This window comes from Orbicella faveolata, unplaced genomic scaffold (assembly GCF_042242905.1).
Source record: "Orbicella faveolata isolate gen_17 unplaced genomic scaffold, um_ofav_v1 contig_34, whole genome shotgun sequence".
Classification (NCBI taxonomy): domain Eukaryota; kingdom Metazoa; phylum Cnidaria; class Anthozoa; order Scleractinia; family Merulinidae; genus Orbicella; species Orbicella faveolata.
This window is the reverse complement of record NW_028301563.1, coordinates 6,212,916-6,233,178: the sequence shown is the minus strand read 5'-3', so window position 1 is coordinate 6,233,178 and position 20,263 is coordinate 6,212,916. Positions and strand designations below refer to the sequence as shown.

The window sequence follows — 20,263 nt, the reverse complement described above, 5'->3', positions numbered from 1 at the left end:
CCTGCCTTAGGAAGACCTGATACTGGGATACTCAGAACTTATTGCACGTTTTGAACACGAGCTTTCAACGATTAAAATCGCTTAAAATAACTTTTGGATCCCTTTGAAATCTCGAAAAATTAGAGACATGATCGTGCGATTGTCTCACCGACTGAGACCAACTGACTGAGGGGGCATGGGTAAGGGACAACAAACATGGCTTCTTCGGCAGCCGGAGGGAAGTTAGGAATCGTTTTTCACGTTTTTGGAGGAATTCTTTTTGCTTACACGTTTTACGAAGACGACAAAGTAGAGTCTGCTCGTGCTGGATATGGTGGGAGATGGAGATTTTTGACTGTGTTGAATCTGGTAAGATATTTATAATTAACTTGAGAACATCGGCACTCGGTTGAACGCTTACCCCACGGCCCAAGGGATGCAAAACTGTTTTTTTCGTTAAAATAATAATTTCATCCGAGAGGTGACCTCTTGTTAATAAAGTTAATTTGTAGACGTTTGGTGATCTGGGGACTGCGATCGGCGGCTCTTCCGGCTTTTAGAGTGCGTAAGCACTCGACAGTTGCAAGATCTTGCAAAGATGGTGGTTCCTCGTGGCATGTTCCATCTAGGTTGTGGAATATTTTATATTTATGGTACATATTACGACATGCAAATTGTGACAGAGCATATATTGAGTTATGGAGGAAGGCTGAAGTATCTGACATTTTTGAATTTGGTGAGTTATCTAGTCATGAGAGGGGTGAATAGGGGTATGCAGATCCGCCGATCCGTGCCATTTTTTCTCCAAATCCGTCAATCCGCGAATATTTTTGTTCAAATCCGGAACCGCATTGTTTGAAAAATGTCTGTGGCGTATTTTCACTCCAACAGTATATAAGATGGTTGTTTAGTTTCCCTTCTTCCCTTGGGTGGGTGGGTACTCCTTCTTGTAAACCTAAAAGTATGTGCAGTACTAAATAGCATGGGTTTTCAGTCTGAAATAGGTTGTGCATTTCGACCATTTTGGTGTGTAATAGGGTTTAGTATCACCCAACTAGTGGACTAATGCAAATCCTGCATTTTGATTGGCTACGCTACTAGGGGACTATTAGTAATAGTCATCGAGTAGCGAAATTGGCGCCATCGAGCGTGATGCTGTCTTTCGTTTTATTCCCAAATAAATATTTCTTCAACTTGCATTTGTTAACTTTATTATTACGTTTTCTGTCCGACTAGTTGGGTGATACTAAAACAATTAGACTCTTCGCCCTCAAGGGCCACGGGTCAATAGCCCATTCGGCTTTGCCTCATGGGCTATTGACCCGTAGCCCTTGCAGACTACGGGTCTAATTGTTAAATAGTTTGTGCACACTGGTTATAGAATCAGGTATTTTAGAGTGGTGTGGAAAGTGATAAGGCACTGAATTATTTTGGTTTCGGTTTTACTACGGTTTGATATTTGCTGAGTAGTCTACCTGGTTCGTCATTGGTTTGGTTTTGGTTTTACAACTCTCAGCTGAAAACCACTTCATCTCTGTCATTCATCTCTTGATCGAGAAGTGAGGTATAATTATAAGCATGAGGTATTTAAAGCCCTTTTCAAATTTTGACCGAAAGAGATGCAGTTCAGTCTAGGTCTGAGATAAGGTATCAATTTTTCGGTCAGGTCTGAAAAAGGGAAGGAAATAATCGTTTATTTTGAGCTTTTGATATTCAATACAATCACAGCATTATCTAAAGCACTGATAAAATGCACACCACTGAGTGGAGACCTTTTCTACGATGTCATGCTTTATCGATTTTTATAAATTCAAACAAAAAAAATTAGGCTTACCTCTTGATTTATAATGCTGAACTGAGTAAGTATGCAAAGTTTCACAAAACCTGTTGCAAACACATGAAAATATGGGAGCCCAAACTTTATGATGAAACGTATGGCGGGGGGCAACAATTACCCCCTAGTATTCATTCATTTTGCAAAAACTTGGCAGGTCTGCAAGCGCACATTTTCATGAGTTTATAACAGATTCTCAAATTGATTTATGGTGGTGAATTTTTGTTGATATGAAAAATATGAAAGGTTGTTGTATTATATGGAAAGAGTGAATGTAGACACAAGTTTCTCTTCCATAAAAACTGCTTCAGGATTTTTTCAGGAGTTAATTTGAGACACCCGTGGACAATCCAGGATAGTCTTGGACAGGTTCAGAGGTCCTCTGCATATTTTGAAAATCATCAGACATTAACTCGATTCCTCATCTTAACAGATTTGCCATTTAGTTTTGTATGAAAGTTCATTGGTAAACTGGTAGATGCGGATAACATTGTCAAGGTCGCAAAAACTGGCTGTAAGATAAGGATCACACAATTCCAATAACAATGCCAAACCCGAATCTATATAATCAAGTCTCGTCCGGAAAAAGAAATCAAGTGTTTAAAACACTAACATCATGACCCTAGCTGACCAAAGATCTACGATCCGAACTTCCTATCTGAGGATCCACAATCTGACCTTTAAAACAGGTAGAGTCCAGAGTCCAGGCCAAAATTCACAGTTGATCTGTGATCTGCCCTATTTTTGAAATCTGCCAATCTGTTCAATTTATCGCAAAAGTCCGTAAACCGTGCAATTTTTTAAGCCATATCTGTCAATCTGCAAACCTATTCACCCCCCTCAGTCATTAAACTGGTACAAGTTTAATGGCTGCCTGCTGCGTCATGCCGGCTGCAGTAAGTCAAATTGTGCAATAGCTGTAGCCTGTGTTGAAGACGGAAATCAAAGATGATGGTTTCCCGAGTGTTGTTTCATCTAGGAGGCAGATTGTTTTATATTTATGGGACGTATCATGACTCATACATTGTGACAGAGGATAGAATGTTGTATGGAGGACGTTTTCAGTATCTGACCTTTTTAAATTTGGTAAGAGACATAAAAGCTGACTGTTCGACTAAAATTTCAGTAAAATTGCCGACCTGTTAATTAGTTCAAAGCTATTGACAATTCTTTTGGGATGCATGCTTTGTTGTTTGTTAAAGGAGTTGTAAAGGTGACCTTATCAATACATGTAATTCATTTGATAAATGATCAGTGAAGGCAATCTTCTATCCCCAGATACAGATAATCTCCCCTGGGTCAATAGTCGCTGGAAACATCTGCACATATGAGACATACCAATAATTATGCATCAAATCTTGAGGGAGGGGTCAGCAGGGGTTTCATTAGAAGCCGGCAACCGGCGAAAATCGCTGCCTACTTTGTCAGAATTTTCCTCTTACCACTGCCTACTTTGTCTGTATTTTCACTCAAATTATTAAAAAAATTCATCAGTTTGCCACCTACTTTAGTTAGCTCAGATGGCTATTTTGAAACTTATTGAAAACCCTGGGTCAGGTAAACTACTGAACAGTGTTGTTATGGGGGAGGTTCTGTTTTCCGAGGTCCAAAACCTCACCTATATACTGTTTTTAATAGAAAAGGTAACCCTTTCACACATGCTCTGGACATAGCAAATGGTATCCATTTCACATATCTACAGCATTCTTGTCCTCAGAGGCTGCACTCCTTTTGGTCAGCACCAAGAATTGCAACCTCAGGCCGGACCCAATTTTCTGAGTATGCTGTAATTGGCTAAGCTGTTGCGGCTCCCCTGGCCATTTTGTTTTTTGTTGTGCTGTCTGTTTTTTGTTTTTTTTGTTTTTTGTTTTTTGTTTTTGTTTTTGTTTTTTTCTTTTGCTTCCTCTTCTTTTTCTTTTTCTTTATGTGTAATAGTAGGCTGAAGCTTAATAAAATAAAATAAATAAATAAACAACACCGGAAGTCTGCAATTCACAGACTTCCCATCAAATCTTACAAATCTGATCAATTGGCTGAGAATATGAAACGAATGCTCTGCACATGGTCGGAAAGTTGGGTTTGGCAAGAGGTTGCGATTCTTGGTGCTGACCAAAAGGAGAGCAGCCTCTAGGTATGAGGATGATATCTACAGAAGATAGATACATTGTAACCCTTAATCAGTAGCCGATTGTGCATAATTGAGATATTTGGAACAGGTTTTCAAATGTTGTTCCTCTTCTGTTCTTCAAAGATGTTGCCACCTTTTTATATAGCTTCAGTCTGGAAGGAGTAAATACCCCTCCTGGGCAAAACCTCCCTATATGTTCCATTTTTGGGAGTACTCCCTCCTGCTATTCATCGCAGGAGACAAAATTATACCTCTGTCTACCTTGACTCGTGGATAATAATACATCTGAAACTTATTTTATATCCTGTAAAATAAATCCTGCCTTAATGGAATGAAAGATTTTTCAATCATACTTGGCTTTTCATCAGTTGAGATTTTACCATTCCTAGCAGTAGAAGTGAAAATAACTTCTTGGCTTTTGTTGTTTTTAAATTTCTATTTAGTCACTATTGGTATTATAATTATTTATAACTGTTTTATATTTCTTTCAGGTTTGCCAGTTGATATACTTTATTATTGCTCCCTGTGCCGATATTCTGACTCTTTTAAAGGGACATGAAGACAACTGGCTTGTCAGACTTCGTGATACAGTGTTTTGTGCACTAGCATTTCCTCTTGGTGTGGTAAGAATTGATCAAATGTAAACAACAGTGGACCATAATAATAGTGAAACCCTGTTAAAATGACCACTGAAGAACAGGCCATAGAAGTTTGTTGATAATAAATTGGTTACTCAGGTGGTGTCTGTAAACACAGTCCACCCTTATTAATGTGATGACCTCTTGTGTTAAAGCAATGGCAATTTCAATATACCAAAATTTTCAGTATAATAGAATCACTCCATTAGAATCTCTCTTTAGTGACAACACTTTTAAGGTCAAATATTTATTAAATGTAAAACATATTGGGCATGTGAACCTCTGCTTAAGGAAACAATTACAACTGCTACTGAGAGCTGATTGTTTAAATATGAAACATTCTAACACTGGCACTTCTTGAGAAGGAATGCAGAGTGGCAGAAATTGAGCCTAATTCTTTTCCTCTGGTGAATTTGTTACTTAATTTTCATTGCTTCTTGTGTTATATTGCTTTCTATTTCAGTTTGTAGCTGCCACATTTTGGGGTATCTATATGATTGACAGAAATTTAATTTTTCCTGTTGCAATGGATGCGATAATTCCACCATGGTTGAATCACCTTTTGGTAAGTGAGAAATGCTTTTTTTTAATAGCACAAATATTCACTGGATGTCATTTAAGGTGAAGTCTGCATACAAGCCAGGGGATCCATCAGGCTGGCACTTACAGTATCTCCAGTTCCTGTAGCATGAAGCGACAAGGAGTATTAGCCTGCAGTGCAGGCATTTTATAGCAGTATTAGCTAGTGATCAAGTAGATTTGCGGCCATGTTGGTTTAGAAAAAGTGGACGGGGAGGGGGGTGGGGAAGTAGAGGAAGGAAAAGACGTATTTTTCCTCCCCCTCCCCCGTTACTCCTCTTTCAGCCTAACACCCACTCCCTAGGACACCTTTTCGTCTCTCCCCAAGCCTCTTACGAGTTTGAATCCAAGATGGTGCTCGCTTAGTCAAAATGCGCTCGATTGCTCGCCAAAATACGCCTGCATTACAGGCTAAGGAGTATTTCTATGCCCGACTGGATAGAATGCTAATTAGTCAATTGCACGGCTATCCCCAGTATTAAATTTCCCGTTACCCATTTATACACCTGGGAGGAGAGAGGCATGGTGAGAGTTAAGTGTCTTGACCAAGACCACAACACAATGTCCTTGGCTGGGGGCTTGAACATGGGCTGAACGATCTGGAGTCAAATGCACAAACCATGAGGCCACTGCACCTGCCACCTGGATGTTGTGTACAAGTCAAGACTGTATACATGTACATGTATACTCTCTTTCCTTAGTGTATTGTGAAATTTTCTTGTTCTGTAGGGAGTGGATGGGGATTAAAATCAAGAAACTACTCAGGCACAAATTCCAAAGCCCCCGAACATCTTAAAGTCTGGTTAGGGGTTAGGTGCAAAGGTGGTTTTGTCAAAATGTCACCAAGGTTGTTTTGTAAAATTTAATGTTAATTAATGAAAAAATTGTTGTGGAAATGGTCTAAGTTTTTCTGATTTTTTTTGTTTTTCAGCATACATGGTGTGCTGTCTTTGTGATTATAGAAGGTGCCTTCATTCGGCATAAATATCCCAGGAATTGTGTTGGCTTGTGTCTGCTGGCCACATTTGGTGTGGTGTATCTTATATGGTTGGTCTGCAACTTTTTTGGGCATAAGGTTTATCAATAAATGCCGCTGCAGTAAGCTCGGGGTGCAGGGGGGGGGGGGGGGGTGGGTGACTCCCATGGGAAAAGTTAAGGATGTAAGTCAAGGATTTTGTGCTCACTTAGGATGTTCAGTGCACCACAATCCACCATAAGAAAAAAGATGGTGGTTGTACATTTTACCACAATGCCTCGTGAACCTAACACAGCCCAAAAGGCACAAAGAAAGCCTTATAATTACAATATTTGTCCCTGTGCTAAGGATATTTTAAAAGTAGCCTAGGTTTGAATATTTTATAACGTTTCTGTATGTTTTTATGAACTTTGTTTAGGTTTTCATGCGCTAAGAACTACGGGTAAATGTACCAGTCGCCATCTTTTTTCCCACTGAGGATTCTTTTAGCTGTCAAAGTATCTTTTAGAATGCACTTGATGAAATAAAAAAAAATGCTGTCAGTTCCGTTTGAAGTGCTATCTATTAGGGGGCAAATAAAACTTGGGCCACACCTTGATTGGTCTCCTTTTAATTAGGGGTTTAGTTCAAATGTTCTGATGTGCATCCCCAATCATTTCATATGGAGGTCTCTCCAGGGGGGCAGTCAGTCAGTTGGTCTGTCTGTTGGTCCAATGGGTCAGTTGGTTGATTGGCCGGTCAGTCAGTTGGTCGGTTAGTCAGTCAGATGGGTCATTTGTTCGTTTAGTCAGTCGGTCGGTTGGTCAATTTGTTTAATGAAGGGTTAGTGCTTTGTAGTTTTTTTATTGCTGTAATTTAGGTGAGAGCCACAGGTTTCTCAGTCCAGGACTGTTAAGTGTTTCCCTCATTAAATAAAGTTATTATTATTGTTATAATGCTCGAGACATCAGCTTTACAAACTCGCTACAGTAGTTAAATTAATTTATTTACCAGCTTCATGTTGATGCATAGCTAAGTATCTCAATGGTTTGGTACACTGTAGTCAGTTTAGGCAGTCTGAAGTTTGAACTCTGAGGGAACTCGTAGAAATACTCCAAGATTGCAGGTAAAAGGTGAAGTCTGCATACGAGCCAAGTGGCCCACCAGACCGGAGCTTATCCTGGTTTCTTTAGCATGAAGCGACTAGGAGTATTTCTACTGCCCCTTGGGTGGGATGCTACTCCGTCACAGGGTTACCCCCAGCATTAGGTTCGCCAGTACCTATTTATACACCTGTGTAGAGAGAGGCACCGTGAGAGTAAAGTGTCTTGCCCAAGAACACAATGCAATGTCCCTGGCCAGGGCTCGAACCTGGACCGCTTGATCCAGAGACGAGCGCACTAACCGTGAGGCCACCATGCCTCTTGATTGCAGGCTTTACCCAATCACTTTACTAACAGAGGAAAAATTATTCTTTTAGGATCATGTGGATTGCATATGCAGCAGAATTCTGGGTTTACCCATTCCTTCGCATCATGCCCAATTCTTTTAGAGCAGCATTCTTTTCAATGTCTTTCTGCATTCTTGTCTTCTTCTACTTCTTGGGGAAGTGGATGACACTGTTTATATGGGGAGGTAAGAGAGTCTTAGTAGGTGTCACATGCAGCTTTACTGCATCTTTCAATGATACATGAACTCTGCTCAATTAATCACTGTCGTTGCCGTCAATCCTTTTAGTACACCTCTCAGGAAGCAGAAGCTTGCTTTATTTTAATGGGTTCAAAAGGTCAAGTTTGTGAATTGCAATTGGTAATTTTCTATCCTTTTTGTTTGTTTTTTTGTTTGATTGACAGCAGAGAAAAAAAGCAATCGTTAGTTAACTTTTGGACTTCCGAGTTCTTGAGTTATTGAAAGGCGTAGAAATTCGTATAAGGTAATTTTTTTAGTTACTTTAGATGACAAATCAGTTGCCTTTAGTTAACATTTTTTAAAATATTAACCTTTCCCCTCCCCATGCTTCTGGAAAATAACCCCCTTAGCTTAAACATTGCAGAAGACAATTCCAGAATAAATATAACCACTGCAAAGTATAAACCAATGATTTGCTAATATCATATTTTGTTATATAGGCATGAGTGCTTTTCTGGAAAATATACCACTTGTGAGATATCAAGTTGAACACTTGAAGAAAAATTCCATATCTATGCACGCCCATCATGTACTAATCTCGATATATTGTAGACGTATTATATGGCTGTGTCTCACAAAGACTGGGAACTACCGAATTCACGAATTTGACTGGTTGAAATCGATATTGACCGCGGTCTAGATTTTCCCATCTAGACCGGCATCTAGCTAGACCGGTTCCATTTTGCGTTGAAAAAGTAGCAAACTAAAATACAAAAATGTTCACCATTTTCTTTTATTTTCTTCTCAATCATTTATGGAAGTGCCAAAAAGCCTGATGACAAAAAAAGTAAAGAGGACGAGCAAATTTCGGCAGGTTTAAGTTAAGCTCATCGCCGTTCGCAAGCAAACTGTCAGCAAACCAGTTACATTAAATTAAAAACGAATTAAAGTTTTCTTCTTTGCCATATAATAAACATCTTATTAACCGAGCTAAGTCGGTCTGTATGGGAGAATCTTGACCTCGGTCGTGTGTACAGACCTCACTGCGTTCGGTCTGTACTCACAACCTCGGTCAAGATTCTCCCATACAGACCTCCAGCTCGGTTAATAAGAGCTAATTATAAGATTGCATCCAAATAGTATTTATAAGCCTAAAACTGTTAATATAATTTTGTACATGTTAAAAAAAATATTTCTAGTATACAATATTTCTTCCTGATTGGTGAAGATTCCCTTCCCTGAAAATAGGCCCACGAAAAAGTGCATTCGGAATACAAAAAGAGTAAAATCTGTATACAAGCCAAGAGGCCCATCAGGCAGGCGCTTATCTCCAGTTTCTGTAGCATGAAGTGACTAGGGGTATTTCTACTCCCCCCCCCCCCCTACAGGGGATGCTAGTTTATTGCAGGGTTACCCCCAGCATTACATTCGCAGGTACCCATTTATGCACCTGGGTGGAGAGAGGCACTGTGAGAGTAAAGTGTCTTGCCCAAGAATACAATGCAATGTCCCCGGCCAGGGCTCGAACCGGAGACAAGCACACTAACCATGAGCCCACCTCGCCTCCGCTAAGCATAGTTTAAATCAATTGAATTACCTCGTTTTGTTGTGTAACACTGTTTTGTTTGTATCACAGATGGAGAAGAACAGAAATCCACAAACTCGAATCCAAAAGAAGGCGCCAGAAAGAAAGTGAAGAAAGCAGATTAGAATGCACCTTGTATCTTTAAGTACAGCTTTTGTTAATTTTTTAGTTCTGATTCTATTTCGCTGATTATTTATTTGCCCATTGCAGTGCAAATGTTAATTGATAACCTAAGTAAGATCTAGGTATATAACCCTTGTGGGCGTTTCACTTCTTAAACTTTCTTTTAGTTAAAAATTGTTTAAACAGTTTCTACGAGCAGATATAGAATCTACAGGCAGTTAGAAGGATCTGATCAACTCAAAGAAAACGTTTAACAGCCGAATTCTTCCATGAAGAATTATGGATAGGTGTACGATAGCACTTAGAATAATTTTGATTTTAATACCAGGAGTAAAGGCGACATTCTCTCGCGCATCATTTTAAATTCTGATTTTATTCACTGCAGTTTTATTAGCGCGTGTTTTGATTGGCCAGAATTACTCTGGTTTTGGTTCGATTATTAATTCTTACTTACTAGGACACATTTATTTTTGAGCGGTTTTCATTTGAGTGTCGAAAAAGTAATTGGTTTTTCTACGCTTCATGATTGACTTAGAAAACTCGCCCCTTTTTAATCCAATCAGAAGTAATACCAAAACCAAACGTGACTCACTTGCACGCCTTTTCCCGGGCTTTGCGTCAGAAACGTGTCTTTACTTCGAGTTTTGATTGGTTTGTTGGGTTGTCTATGTCCTTTGTGATTGGCTAGAGTGATTACTTTGATTTTGATTTTACGACACTCAATTGAAAAAAAAAACATTTTTTTAAAGTTAGTTCTGATAATCTGGTGGAACATGATGACTCTATTAATCTAATATGACTCTATTTAATGGATAAATCTATTGTTGACCTCAATGTATGGTATACAATAATCTGATTGTTGTAATATTTCATGATGGTCCGAAGTAATGTAATTTCTTGAACGAATGTACTGCTTAGCAAAGTATGAGAAACAAAATGACCATTGATGAAGTTATGTTTAAATGAGACCTTTCCGATCATTTCTTAGACTTCGATTAGTCGCTCTTTCACTTAATCCGTCGAGCGAGACCGTAAATAAACCGCGAGGAAAAATGGCCGTGTGAAATCCTGGGGACGAGAAGCGCGCGATCGTGGCTTCTTGGCCCCAGGATTTCGCGCGGCCAATTTTTCACTTGCGGTTTTCTTTCGCGTCACGCAAGACGGACTAAGCGAAAGAGGGACTACTCATTGTCCACTGGAAGCCACGGTTGACTATCAGCAGACATGCATTCTGATTGGTGATACAGAGTTACAGAATCAATGTGCTGCTCTTACAACAGAGCTTTTTTTGAACATCATAAGGGTCTCTCCAGGAAAACGAAGTCTTTAAAATGCGATCCAAATTTCTGATTTAATTTTTTTTTGGACGTAAATTTCTCTGTCTGGTTATGGTTTCTTTTACTAATAGTTCACCCCGAGGAACTTAATTGTTGTTTTAAAGATTGCCGATAAAAAATAATAAAACAAGAAAGAATGAAAAGGGTCTGGGACTTACTGAGGAACCATTAACGAAGGTCTAGGAGGTTTAATTTTCCAAACTGTTTTACCAATCACTTGTATCAGTTTACACACCTGGTTTTTTTCAAGTGGTAACAGCTACTGTCATGCAAATCGCCGAGACATGCAAATAAATCGTTGAAAAGCTACCAGTAATTAAGCTGACGAGAAAAAGCGATTGATGTTTTTCCAATGAACCATCACGCGATATCGCTGCATACAAATGGTTTTCTTTCTAACAAGAAGACGGTACTTTTGAATATAAGTACAATTTGGCTATTGTTTCTAACGGTTTACCAAGCAACCGTTATATTTTTGCTATCTTCGCACCGAGCCGCCTTAGTCCTTGTGATGAAAGGCCTTGATATCTGAACGTTTTTCTCTTTGTCTCGCAGGTAATCATCGATACATGATTCATAACAATCTTTTGAAAATTGAAGACCAAAACCGAGTTCAGCGGAGCGTGTTGATTGCCAGGAACGCAGGCCAATTGTTCAGTAATACGTGTAATTGAAATTTTGAAATACTTTGAATTAATACATTGTCGTCAGTGGCAGAATAATGAACCAAGCACAAGTGGAAATGAAATGATCACGTCTAGATGAAATACCGCACTTGTTTCATCGGCTACTATTCGTCTCTCGGCGCACGAAAACTACGAGATTGTGAAATCTCTCTCATCTGTGGGATTTGAAGTGGACACGGCTTCAATGCTTGCAATCTGTATTTGCTCTGCCGCAATGGCTGGAATATTGTCCATGTTGGCGATGGTTGCTAATGGTGTTCTCCTTTATGTGATGTACAAAGACCCGCTACGCTGCTTTCGAAAGCCAATTTCAGTTTTAATCGCAGCACTGGCAGTGCAAGACTTCTTAACCGGTTGCGTTATAGGGACTTTACACATTCGCAACGAAATCTCTTGCAAAACAATTCAAGAAAGAACACCAGTGACTGGAAGCTTTGAAAGTGTCATTGGTTTATTTTCCATAAACAATGGCACTTTGCTTGTCATGGGCCTCTCGGTAGAACGCTTAATCGCCGTAACGCTGCCGTTTTATTACCGCGCCACGGCAAGCGGTAGAAAAACGCTGTTGTGCGCAGTTTGCATCGTAGCATATTCACTCGTATTTTGCCTGCTCCAGTTGACTGGCATTCCTGAGGGAATTTATTCCGTGTTGCAGCTTCATTTGAATATGACATTCCCACTGATCGCAGTGTTGATTTTTAACTTCGCCCTTCTCAGAGTGTTGCGTGGCTACAGAAAACGAGTTTGTTCCATGAGCTCGGACGCAAGTGACAGTTCCTTTTCCGCCGCCGCTGAGAAGAGAATCGACATCGACAAACAGTTTGCCTTTACTGCCATTTTAATAGTCCTGTTCCTTGTTTTATCACATTCGCCATATTACTTAATGACACTAATTGAGGCCCACTGTTCACATTGTAATGGGGAATGGCTCGTGGCATGTCGCCGCATTTCGCTACCTTTTCTGTTTATAAACGCCGCCTGTAACCCCTTTACGTACACGTTTCGCATTCCTCAATGTCGACGCTCGCTCAAAGTTCTGTTTCTCAGAAGGCAGGACACGGTGGAAGTTTCCCCAAGGAGTCCAAAAACTCCAAACTCCTTGCAAACTACTGCAGTGCTACGAAAGTGGTCCAAGGTTAGTGCCACAAATGGACAAGTCATTGAAACGTTCACAGATGAAAATCTGCCCGACGATTTTGGTATGGGCATTGATAATCCAACAGACGTTCTCGATATTGATTGTGAAGTGTGGGACACGAAACTTTAATAACGTGACCTCTGCAAAGATGTCCGAAGCTACAAAATCCGAGAAATAAATACACTCTTTTTTCTTTTTTCAGAAAACTGCTTTTCCGGCGCAGGCTAAATATTCTCATTTTTCTGCCGATTTTGGGCCGAAATATTCTTGTGAATATTGTTAGATTATAGTAATACAGAGTGGACTATGCCGATAAAATGTCAGATTATCTGTCCTATCAGTACATGGGATTGGCGATGGCGTTGAAGTTAAGTAATTTTGGATCCAATTTACAGGCAATAAAACCAGATATGACTGACACACATAACTTCTTACAGAAATGTTGTTAGCATCGAACATACGGCTAGTTTTTGATTTTTGTTTTTTTTTGGCTAGTTTTACCGTTTAGAGCTGAGAAAGGAAAAATCTTATACGGTATCGTTAAAAACACAGTAATGTTACATTTACAAATTTTCAACACAAAATTATATTCTTTTGACAATTCCAGCCTCGGGTTTATTCTTAAAATATTATTCTCAGTAAAATTTCGTAAATTTCAGCCTCGATATTCTGATAAAGCATATTCTTGTATAAAAAAAAGAGTGTACAGGGAATGCTTTCACAAGAAGATTGAAAACTGACGCACACCACGATGTAAACCGTGACAGTAAAGTGATCAAATCTCATTTCTCAAGAAGATGGGTGGTGAGAATAAGAAAAAAATCATTAACTTGAAGAGATCGTTTTGATGTACTACCAAATTCTCCGAACCAGTTTTAAAGAAATGCATAGCAATCTGCGATGAGAATTTAATATTTTGTCCATGGTACCCAAGCCTGCAATAATCGTGAGACAGTGCAGCAGAAAAACGTTTTTTTTTAAAAATGAAATTTGTAATATTTTTGATTACATATAAAAAACAACAAAAAACAAAAACAAAAAACAAAAAAAAAAAACAAAAATGACAAACACAGAAAAAGTGTTGAAAATAAACCGTGTGGAGTTCAAAATCTCTAAAGTATCAGTCCAGTAGGACAGCTTATAGTACTGGGCAAAAACTAAAACGTTCTAGCTCGTGATTTACTGTCCCAAGGAATTTGAGCCATGTATTGAATGCTTTTTGTGCAATGCGGCTTTTAAACCTCATAATAGCGCTTTTGCCACGCACAAAATTTACAGTTTTTGAAAACCAATTTCTCCTCGAACATTACACCCAAAGAACCAAAACTTTCACTAATTACAAGTTTCACAAGCTCTTAAATGTTTGTGGTCAATTCGTGTCCAGCGTTTTGCCTTCTCTGCGCAAAGTCGTATGTAAATGAGGAAAAACGTAAACAAGACGTCATCAGAGATTATCCTACATCTTGGGAGTTTGTTTTTACATAGCCATCAGCTTTGTATGACTGAAAATGTATTTACTGACAGCATGGGTGAAACTTTTTCCTGGATGGATTTTTCCCCCTACAACTGTTGTATGCATGTATAACTTAAGCCTCATTTTCGGCCGCATATAAAAAAGAGGAAAAAATCCCGACCTTTTTACATGTAGAGAACTTTGTGTTTGGAAGACGCATAAAACAAACGAAATTCTTGCTCTTGTACAATGTATTTTTAGTCAATTTGGCGCCCACAAAATTATGAAACGAACCTCTTTCTTGAATATTTTTTGACGTCAACGGGCACATTTAACACGTAGTTTACGCCTGACAGGTATTGCCCGTCTTATTAGATTAGATAAGGGCTCGTACGCACTAGGAGAGTTTTTGTTTATTTTGTAAAAATATTTGTCATCACTTCCGTTCTACAAGTGCGTACGGTGTTTTCCTTCCCACCAAAATTGTGTAAAGCCTTACCAACCTTCAAAAGCGCCGTCGTCCTGCCTCGGAGCAGGGCAAATTTTTGTCAAGCGTCAAAACCAGCTGTCAGATTTTACAATTTGCAGGCTTTAATCTAATTGAAAATGTAAATCAAGTAAATTTGGTCGCGCTTTTTAGAGTCTATACATTCAACGTGATTGACACCTGTGGTTATCAAATATTTTAGTGTTTTCAAGTGCGTACGCGATTACCAAATTCAGAGTTTGGTGGAGACAAAATTTGTCGACATTTTGGCAGGGCCAAACAAATCTTGTCAACCTATGTCCGTACGGTACCTAAGGACAGTCAGTGGAGCATGTTTGATTTAATTTAGACTTAGCAGTTCGTGTCTGTAAGCATGAAGTAGCCAGCGATGTCAGCAAACGCATGTCGCATGCAAATTTCGTATCTGCTAAATCGGTAGTAGGTTTCACACTTTAAAGCCTTTTTTAAATTTTGTAAACAGTAGAGGAGAATTTTTACGACAGCGTACATCAGTGGCTTAGAAATACAGTGGCGAGGATTTAATACGTTAATTTTACTTTGATAATAATTCAAAGTTTGTATGAAATTTTTGCTGCATGGGAATATAAACTTACCTAACAAAAAATTTAAATCCACAGAAGTGTTTAAAATTTTTCAGTCTCTCACGATTTTATTCGTCTCATCTAGGCAAACAAATAACGTTCGCAGGAACATGCATTCGACTAAATACATGGTTGTCCGAACATGGCACACGGAATCATTGGTGCTGAAGCCTTCACACGCAGTTTGCCCTTTTTGTAAACGAATTAAATTGAATAACGATTTTTTGTTCAGTTAAGAATATCAACGACTTGGACTCCGAATCTTTTACTTAAAGCGATAATCATATCAAACCGTTTCACTTGTAAGTCTATTTACCTTCTGTTTCGCCTCGATCAACCCGCCATTTTGCTTTCACAGGTACCAGGCAAAATTGGTGCTTTATTGTAAGAGGCGTTGAAAATGACAGACTGCACATGCGCAGTCGCGCCAGAACATCGCCAACACATTCAATGACCCCGCGGTACGGATAATGAAATAGTTTTCTATTTTACGGCTTGACGTCCCAGCCTCAAACTTCGAGGCAATGGAAGGCTTATGGCCCTTAATTTCACGACGGACACCAAGCGACTAATCTGTCTGGCAGCATTACTAGGAATCTATCTTTTATCCGGCGCCGTTGTGTTCCAAGTGCTTGAAAACGAAAATGATAAGTTCGAGATACAGCAGTTGAATTCTGTGAAGAAATTGTTCTTGGAAAAGCACAATATGACACCGGACGATTTTGATTTCTTGGTGGAGAAGGTTGAAAATGCTGTGAAACACCGTTGTGGTGGCGACCCAGATCAATGGTGTACCTCCAGATGGACATACTACGCTTCAGTTTATTTTACATGGAGTGTTGTTACAACTGTGGGTAAGGTCTCTGGCTTATTCACCTGCCAGTCTTATATATAAAGAAATCTAAAGCTTGATACCGCACCTATTTAGGTAATAAGTGATTTTGTTATAGTTAGCCTTCTAGCGATAGCAAAATCAGTAAACATTAATTTATCTCATTCATTTATTGTCTTTGTTTGGTGAAAACATTTGTGAGCAGTGAAGCTTATCTGGAATGGTGGAATCCCGATTTTATTTGGGGGAAAAAAAATCAGCGTGTTTGATTGAGGGGATCTAGGAAACAACTTTTGGTTCGAGCTCTGGGAGGTTCGAAAAGTCAAGAGTTCGAGGAATCGTTATTCCAGTGTACTATATTGTGATTGTTTTTAAAATGGTTCGTTAAATATTATAATCAGTATGGCGACAGGGCGATTTTTGTTAACCTATGTTCTACTCGTCTTTTTATTTGTTTGTAAATCCATTTTATCTATTTTTGATTGAAATTCTAATGAGCGAAAATTTAGTAATAAATTCCACAATAAATATGAACGCTAAAAACGACGTTAATATTCATTGTGAAATTCGATATAAATATATTATTTTAGGTGGCCAGTCACACACCGTAGTGAACAAAATTCTCCCGCCAATGATTAGCGGATTCAAATATTCTGTTGTTATTGTAGAAATATAGCGTAATGCAAGCATGCTTTGAAAAAGAACAAGACTGTAAAGATCAAAGCTCAGCGAAAATTATTAACACATCAAGACTAAAAGTTTCATTTTCTTCTATCCTAAAACATTGAGTAAGCACAGATCACTGAAGTTGAATTACCGCTTGCATCGCGACCGAAAACTGTTGGCACGTTATACGGACATGTGCAGTTGTTCGGCTTTCAAGTTACTCGCTCGCATATCCATTGAATAAAAAAATAACTTCTCATAGTCCACATGACCAACTTTTGGATTTATTACGATAATTATACATTGTTGGACCCCGCTAAATCGAACGTTCCGTTATTTGAGACTCAAAAGCATTTGCCTTGGATTTAATCTTCGGTCATTAATTATCAGCTATTTCGAACTCTCCCACTATTTCGAGCTATTTCTCGTTTCCTCCGAGAGTTCGAAATATAATGGGGTTCAACTGTAACTATCCTTCAAATAACTGTTTGCTCGATCCCATTTCTCTCTCTTCTCTTCCACAGGCTATGGTCACTTGGCTCCCAGTACCGTTGGCGGCCGCGTGTTCTGTATGGTTTTCGCCTTATTTGGAATTCCTCTAAATCTCATGGTACTGCGACACATTGGGGACCGTGTCAATCATCTTATAAGCTACGTTCATTTTTTGGTAGAGACAAAACTGCTCAAGCGTGAACCACAGCAAGTAGCAACGAAAACTCTAATGTGGACATTGCTTGTTCTTATAGTTATGCTCTTTGTGGGAGCGTTTCTTTATTTGCAGAAAGAACAATGGAACTTTCTAGAAGGAGTATATTTTTGTTTTATCACCTTTTCTACAATCGGATTTGGAGACTTGGTACCGAACGGAGGTGAGGAGTACACAATTTATTTTTAACATTTCAATTATTTGGGAAATAAACTTAAGTGTCCAATGTATTTTGTACTGTTGTGTTAATTGGGGACACTGTAAATAAATAAACAAATATTGCAAAAAGAACATAAACTAAAGCTTTCGATTGCCAGATTGCAATCTGTGACAAATAGTAATTGGAAATCTATTAGTCAAAGATTGCAGATTGGCAAACGAAAGCTCTAGTAATTTTAAACTATTTTAACCAGAGAACGTTTTTGTAAATTTTGAACATGTCTTATCCTGGTTGCTCGTTCATTTTTAGAACATAAACTATTAAGAATCCCAAATGGTGGGAAGCTGACCATTTGGCTATTTACACAACGCGGCTTTTGTGGCTGTTGGCTTTAAGAAACGCTCCGCCAAGTGCAAAATCTAAGTCATATGGGTGGGGCGAGGCACTGTAAGAGTAAAGTGCCTTGTCCAAGAACACAACACAATGACCTAGCCCAGGGCTTGGTCCAGGACCGTTCGATCCGGAATCCAGTTCGCCATAACCAGTTTTAGGCCACAGCGACTTATATGGCCGTAATCAATGTTTATTTGCAAATTATATATCGCTGTCTTTCAATCTTCTTTATCAGGTCAAGCTCCCACTGATCCTGGAAACATCATAATGGAACTTCTGCGAGCTGTGGTTGTTCTTTTAGGAGTCTCTATGTTCTTCTCCATTATCACGTCAGTTTTAACTGCCTCAGAAGAACTCAGAGTCAATTTTCCATCTAGCAAATATCTGGGCGCCTCAGATAAACATACAGCGGACTCACCGGAGGGCATGCGCGAAGAAAAACGGAACGCAACTGAGGGCCCGGAGGCAAGGATAAATGTAGAAGATGTAGAAAGTGGAAGCATTAATATAGCTGGTGGGACAGCCAATGAAAATAAATCTAGTCAGGCCACGATTTCTACTCCTCTAGAAGAAAAAATTGTCGACGAAAAAGAACCAATTCAAAACGTGGAAGGAAACCGGTAGTCTGATAGCTGGTAACTAAGTCTTAAAATTAAATAATATTTTAAAATGAATTTCAGTTTTGAATCAAATTGAAGACAAATTTAACTAGCTTTTGCTCTAGGAACCAATACCGAAACAGAAGCAAGGGGCATCTTAAAAAAGTGTTAGCCCAGGCTGAGGAAAAGAAATACATGTTAATATCTAGGTAGTAAAAATTCACTGACCTTTTTCAAACCTATAGCTATCCTGATCAAAATCAGTGGAGTCAAACGATTTGTCCGAGCTGAACAGAAATTATTCAAAATTCCAGATATTTTATAATTCTTTTCAGCTTCTTCAGCAGCCTTGTTTCCATGCATTTCTATCTTTAAATGGTTAATTACAATATCTTTGCTTCACCTCCAAAGATAAATAAAATAATAATAATAGAAACGATTGAAATTGTTATAATTATAGGTTTGTATTTTTTAGCATCACAAAGCCAAATATTCGACGAAAACTAGCTATTACTCAAAGATTAGCCAGTGATTGTCATTTAAAGAATGCTTTATTTTTGATTAATGCCGCTCTTTAAATTTTGTACCTAATAAATTTCTAACTTTGCGATACGTTTCTCAGGTTTGTTCTTTCTCTCCTTTCCCTTTCTATTTTTGTTTTTCTTTTTCTTCCATAAACAAGCAAATAAAGAAACTTGGCCAATAATCCAGCCTTCTCAAGTTGACCTCACGCTGGGTCTATAACCCGCGCATACACCTGTGTGTCCCGAGAAAGGTGCTTTACGAGGCTCGAACATAATTTTTTGTGTGTATTTAAAAATTCAAAGGCTAGACCTGAGGCGGGAACCAGAAATCAGTACGTGAAGTCGGTATACGGACCAAGTGGCCCATAAGACCGGCGCTTATCTCCGGTCTCTGTAGCATGAAGCGACCGGGGGTATTTCTACTCCCCCCAGGATGAGATGTCAGTCCATCGGAGTTTAATCCCCCAGTGTTAAATTTACCGGTATCCATTTCCCATTAAGGCACTGTGAGAGTAGCCTATAGCTCGAACGCGGACCGCTTGATCCGGGGCGAGCGCACTAACCATGAGGCCACCGCGCGTCCAATAATCAGTAGAAGATTTCAAATTAAAACCTTCGACTGGTCTGCACAAGTAGAAACCCTTCTGGGCTTAGTTGTCTAAGGATGTATGAGCTATCCACCGCATAAATCAACTTAATTATACGGACACGACTGTCTTACTGGAAGATACACCACTTGTAAACTACATCCGAGACCCAAGAGGCGTATATCCTCACTAGCTAGTGAGGATATTGATGACGTCATTTCCCACATCTTCTGGGTTGTTTAAACTAATTATCAGTTTGTCCATATAGTAAAAAGAAAATTGTACGGTGGCTTTAAGTTACGAATTTTATTTTCTCGTATCAAGAACAATATTTAACCCCCTCGCTACACTCGTTGGTAAAATGTTGTTTTTGCTTTCGAAAATGAAATTCATATCTTCCTACCGCCGTATAACATCCTCCTTATCCAAGGGATAAATGTTCACACAACATTTTTAAAGCAATAGAGCACTTTTTCCGTGTTTGCTCAGCCTCATCTAAACACGCGAGGAGTTGGGAGAATTCGACACAGTTATGCAAACCCGAGACGCAGTCGAGGATTTACATAACTTTCGAGAATTCTGCCCCCCCCCCCCCCCCGCCAAGTGTTTAGATGAGGCTATGTAAACACGGAAAAAGTGCTCT

The 20,263-nt window shown here is 39.1% G+C and overlaps 3 protein-coding genes across 6 annotated transcripts; all 3 read left to right on the top strand.

Moving 5' to 3' along the window:
* Positions 1-7: 7 nt before the first annotated feature.
* Positions 8-10,930, top strand: LOC110055721 (androgen-induced gene 1 protein-like). Of its 4 annotated transcripts, none has more exons than XR_016201384.1 (7): positions 8-348; positions 4,433-4,564; positions 5,043-5,144; positions 6,090-6,205; positions 7,594-7,748; positions 7,970-8,046; positions 9,379-10,930. XR_016201384.1 is itself a non-coding variant. In XM_089271208.1 (6 exons), the coding sequence occupies exons 1-6, from the start codon at positions 196-198 to the stop codon at positions 9,450-9,452; spliced, it is 732 nt and encodes a 243-aa protein (XP_089127334.1). In that variant the 5' UTR covers positions 12-195; the 3' UTR covers positions 9,453-10,930. The 4 variants fall into 4 exon arrangements, 2 of the variants coding, with proteins under 2 accessions (XP_089127334.1, XP_089127335.1); XR_016201383.1 differs by having other exon boundaries at positions 7,967-8,046; XM_089271208.1 differs by lacking the exon at positions 7,970-8,046 and having other exon boundaries at positions 12-348.
* A 420-nt stretch (positions 10,931-11,350) lies between these two features.
* On the top strand, positions 11,351-13,038 carry LOC110055718 (uncharacterized). Its single transcript, XM_020762115.2, has one exon. The coding sequence runs from the start codon at positions 11,658-11,660 to the stop codon at positions 12,738-12,740; it is 1,083 nt and encodes a 360-aa protein (XP_020617774.1). The 5' UTR covers positions 11,351-11,657; the 3' UTR covers positions 12,741-13,038.
* Positions 13,039-15,396: 2,358 nt separating this feature from the next.
* Positions 15,397-19,121, top strand: LOC110055793 (potassium channel subfamily K member 15-like). Its single transcript, XM_020762201.2, has 3 exons — positions 15,397-16,007; positions 17,176-17,520; positions 18,146-19,121. Exons 1-3 carry the CDS (start codon positions 15,689-15,691, stop codon positions 18,532-18,534), a joined length of 1,053 nt encoding a protein of 350 aa, XP_020617860.1. The 5' UTR covers positions 15,397-15,688; the 3' UTR covers positions 18,535-19,121.
* The last annotated feature ends 1,142 nt before the right edge of the window (positions 19,122-20,263 follow it).

Bases quoted from the DNA above. Each gene is read 5' to 3' on its own strand.
- LOC110055793 (XM_020762201.2), top strand. From the start codon at position 15,689: ATGGCCCTTAATTTCACGACGGACACCAAGCGACTAATCTGTCTGGCA. The intron at 16,008-17,175 runs GTAAGGTCTCTG...TCTCTTCCACAG, and splicing joins GAGTGTTGTTACAACTGTGG to GCTATGGTCACTTGGCTCCC. The intron at 17,521-18,145 runs GTGAGGAGTACA...CTTCTTTATCAG, and splicing joins AGACTTGGTACCGAACGGAG to GTCAAGCTCCCACTGATCCT.
- LOC110055718 (XM_020762115.2), top strand. From the start codon at position 11,658: ATGCTTGCAATCTGTATTTGCTCTGCCGCAATGGCTGGAATATTGTCC.
- LOC110055721 (XM_089271208.1), top strand. From the start codon at position 196: ATGGCTTCTTCGGCAGCCGGAGGGAAGTTAGGAATCGTTTTTCACGTT. The intron at 4,565-5,042 runs GTAAGAATTGAT...TTTCTATTTCAG, and splicing joins TAGCATTTCCTCTTGGTGTG to TTTGTAGCTGCCACATTTTG. The intron at 6,206-7,593 runs GTTGGTCTGCAA...TTATTCTTTTAG, and splicing joins GGTGTGGTGTATCTTATATG to GATCATGTGGATTGCATATG.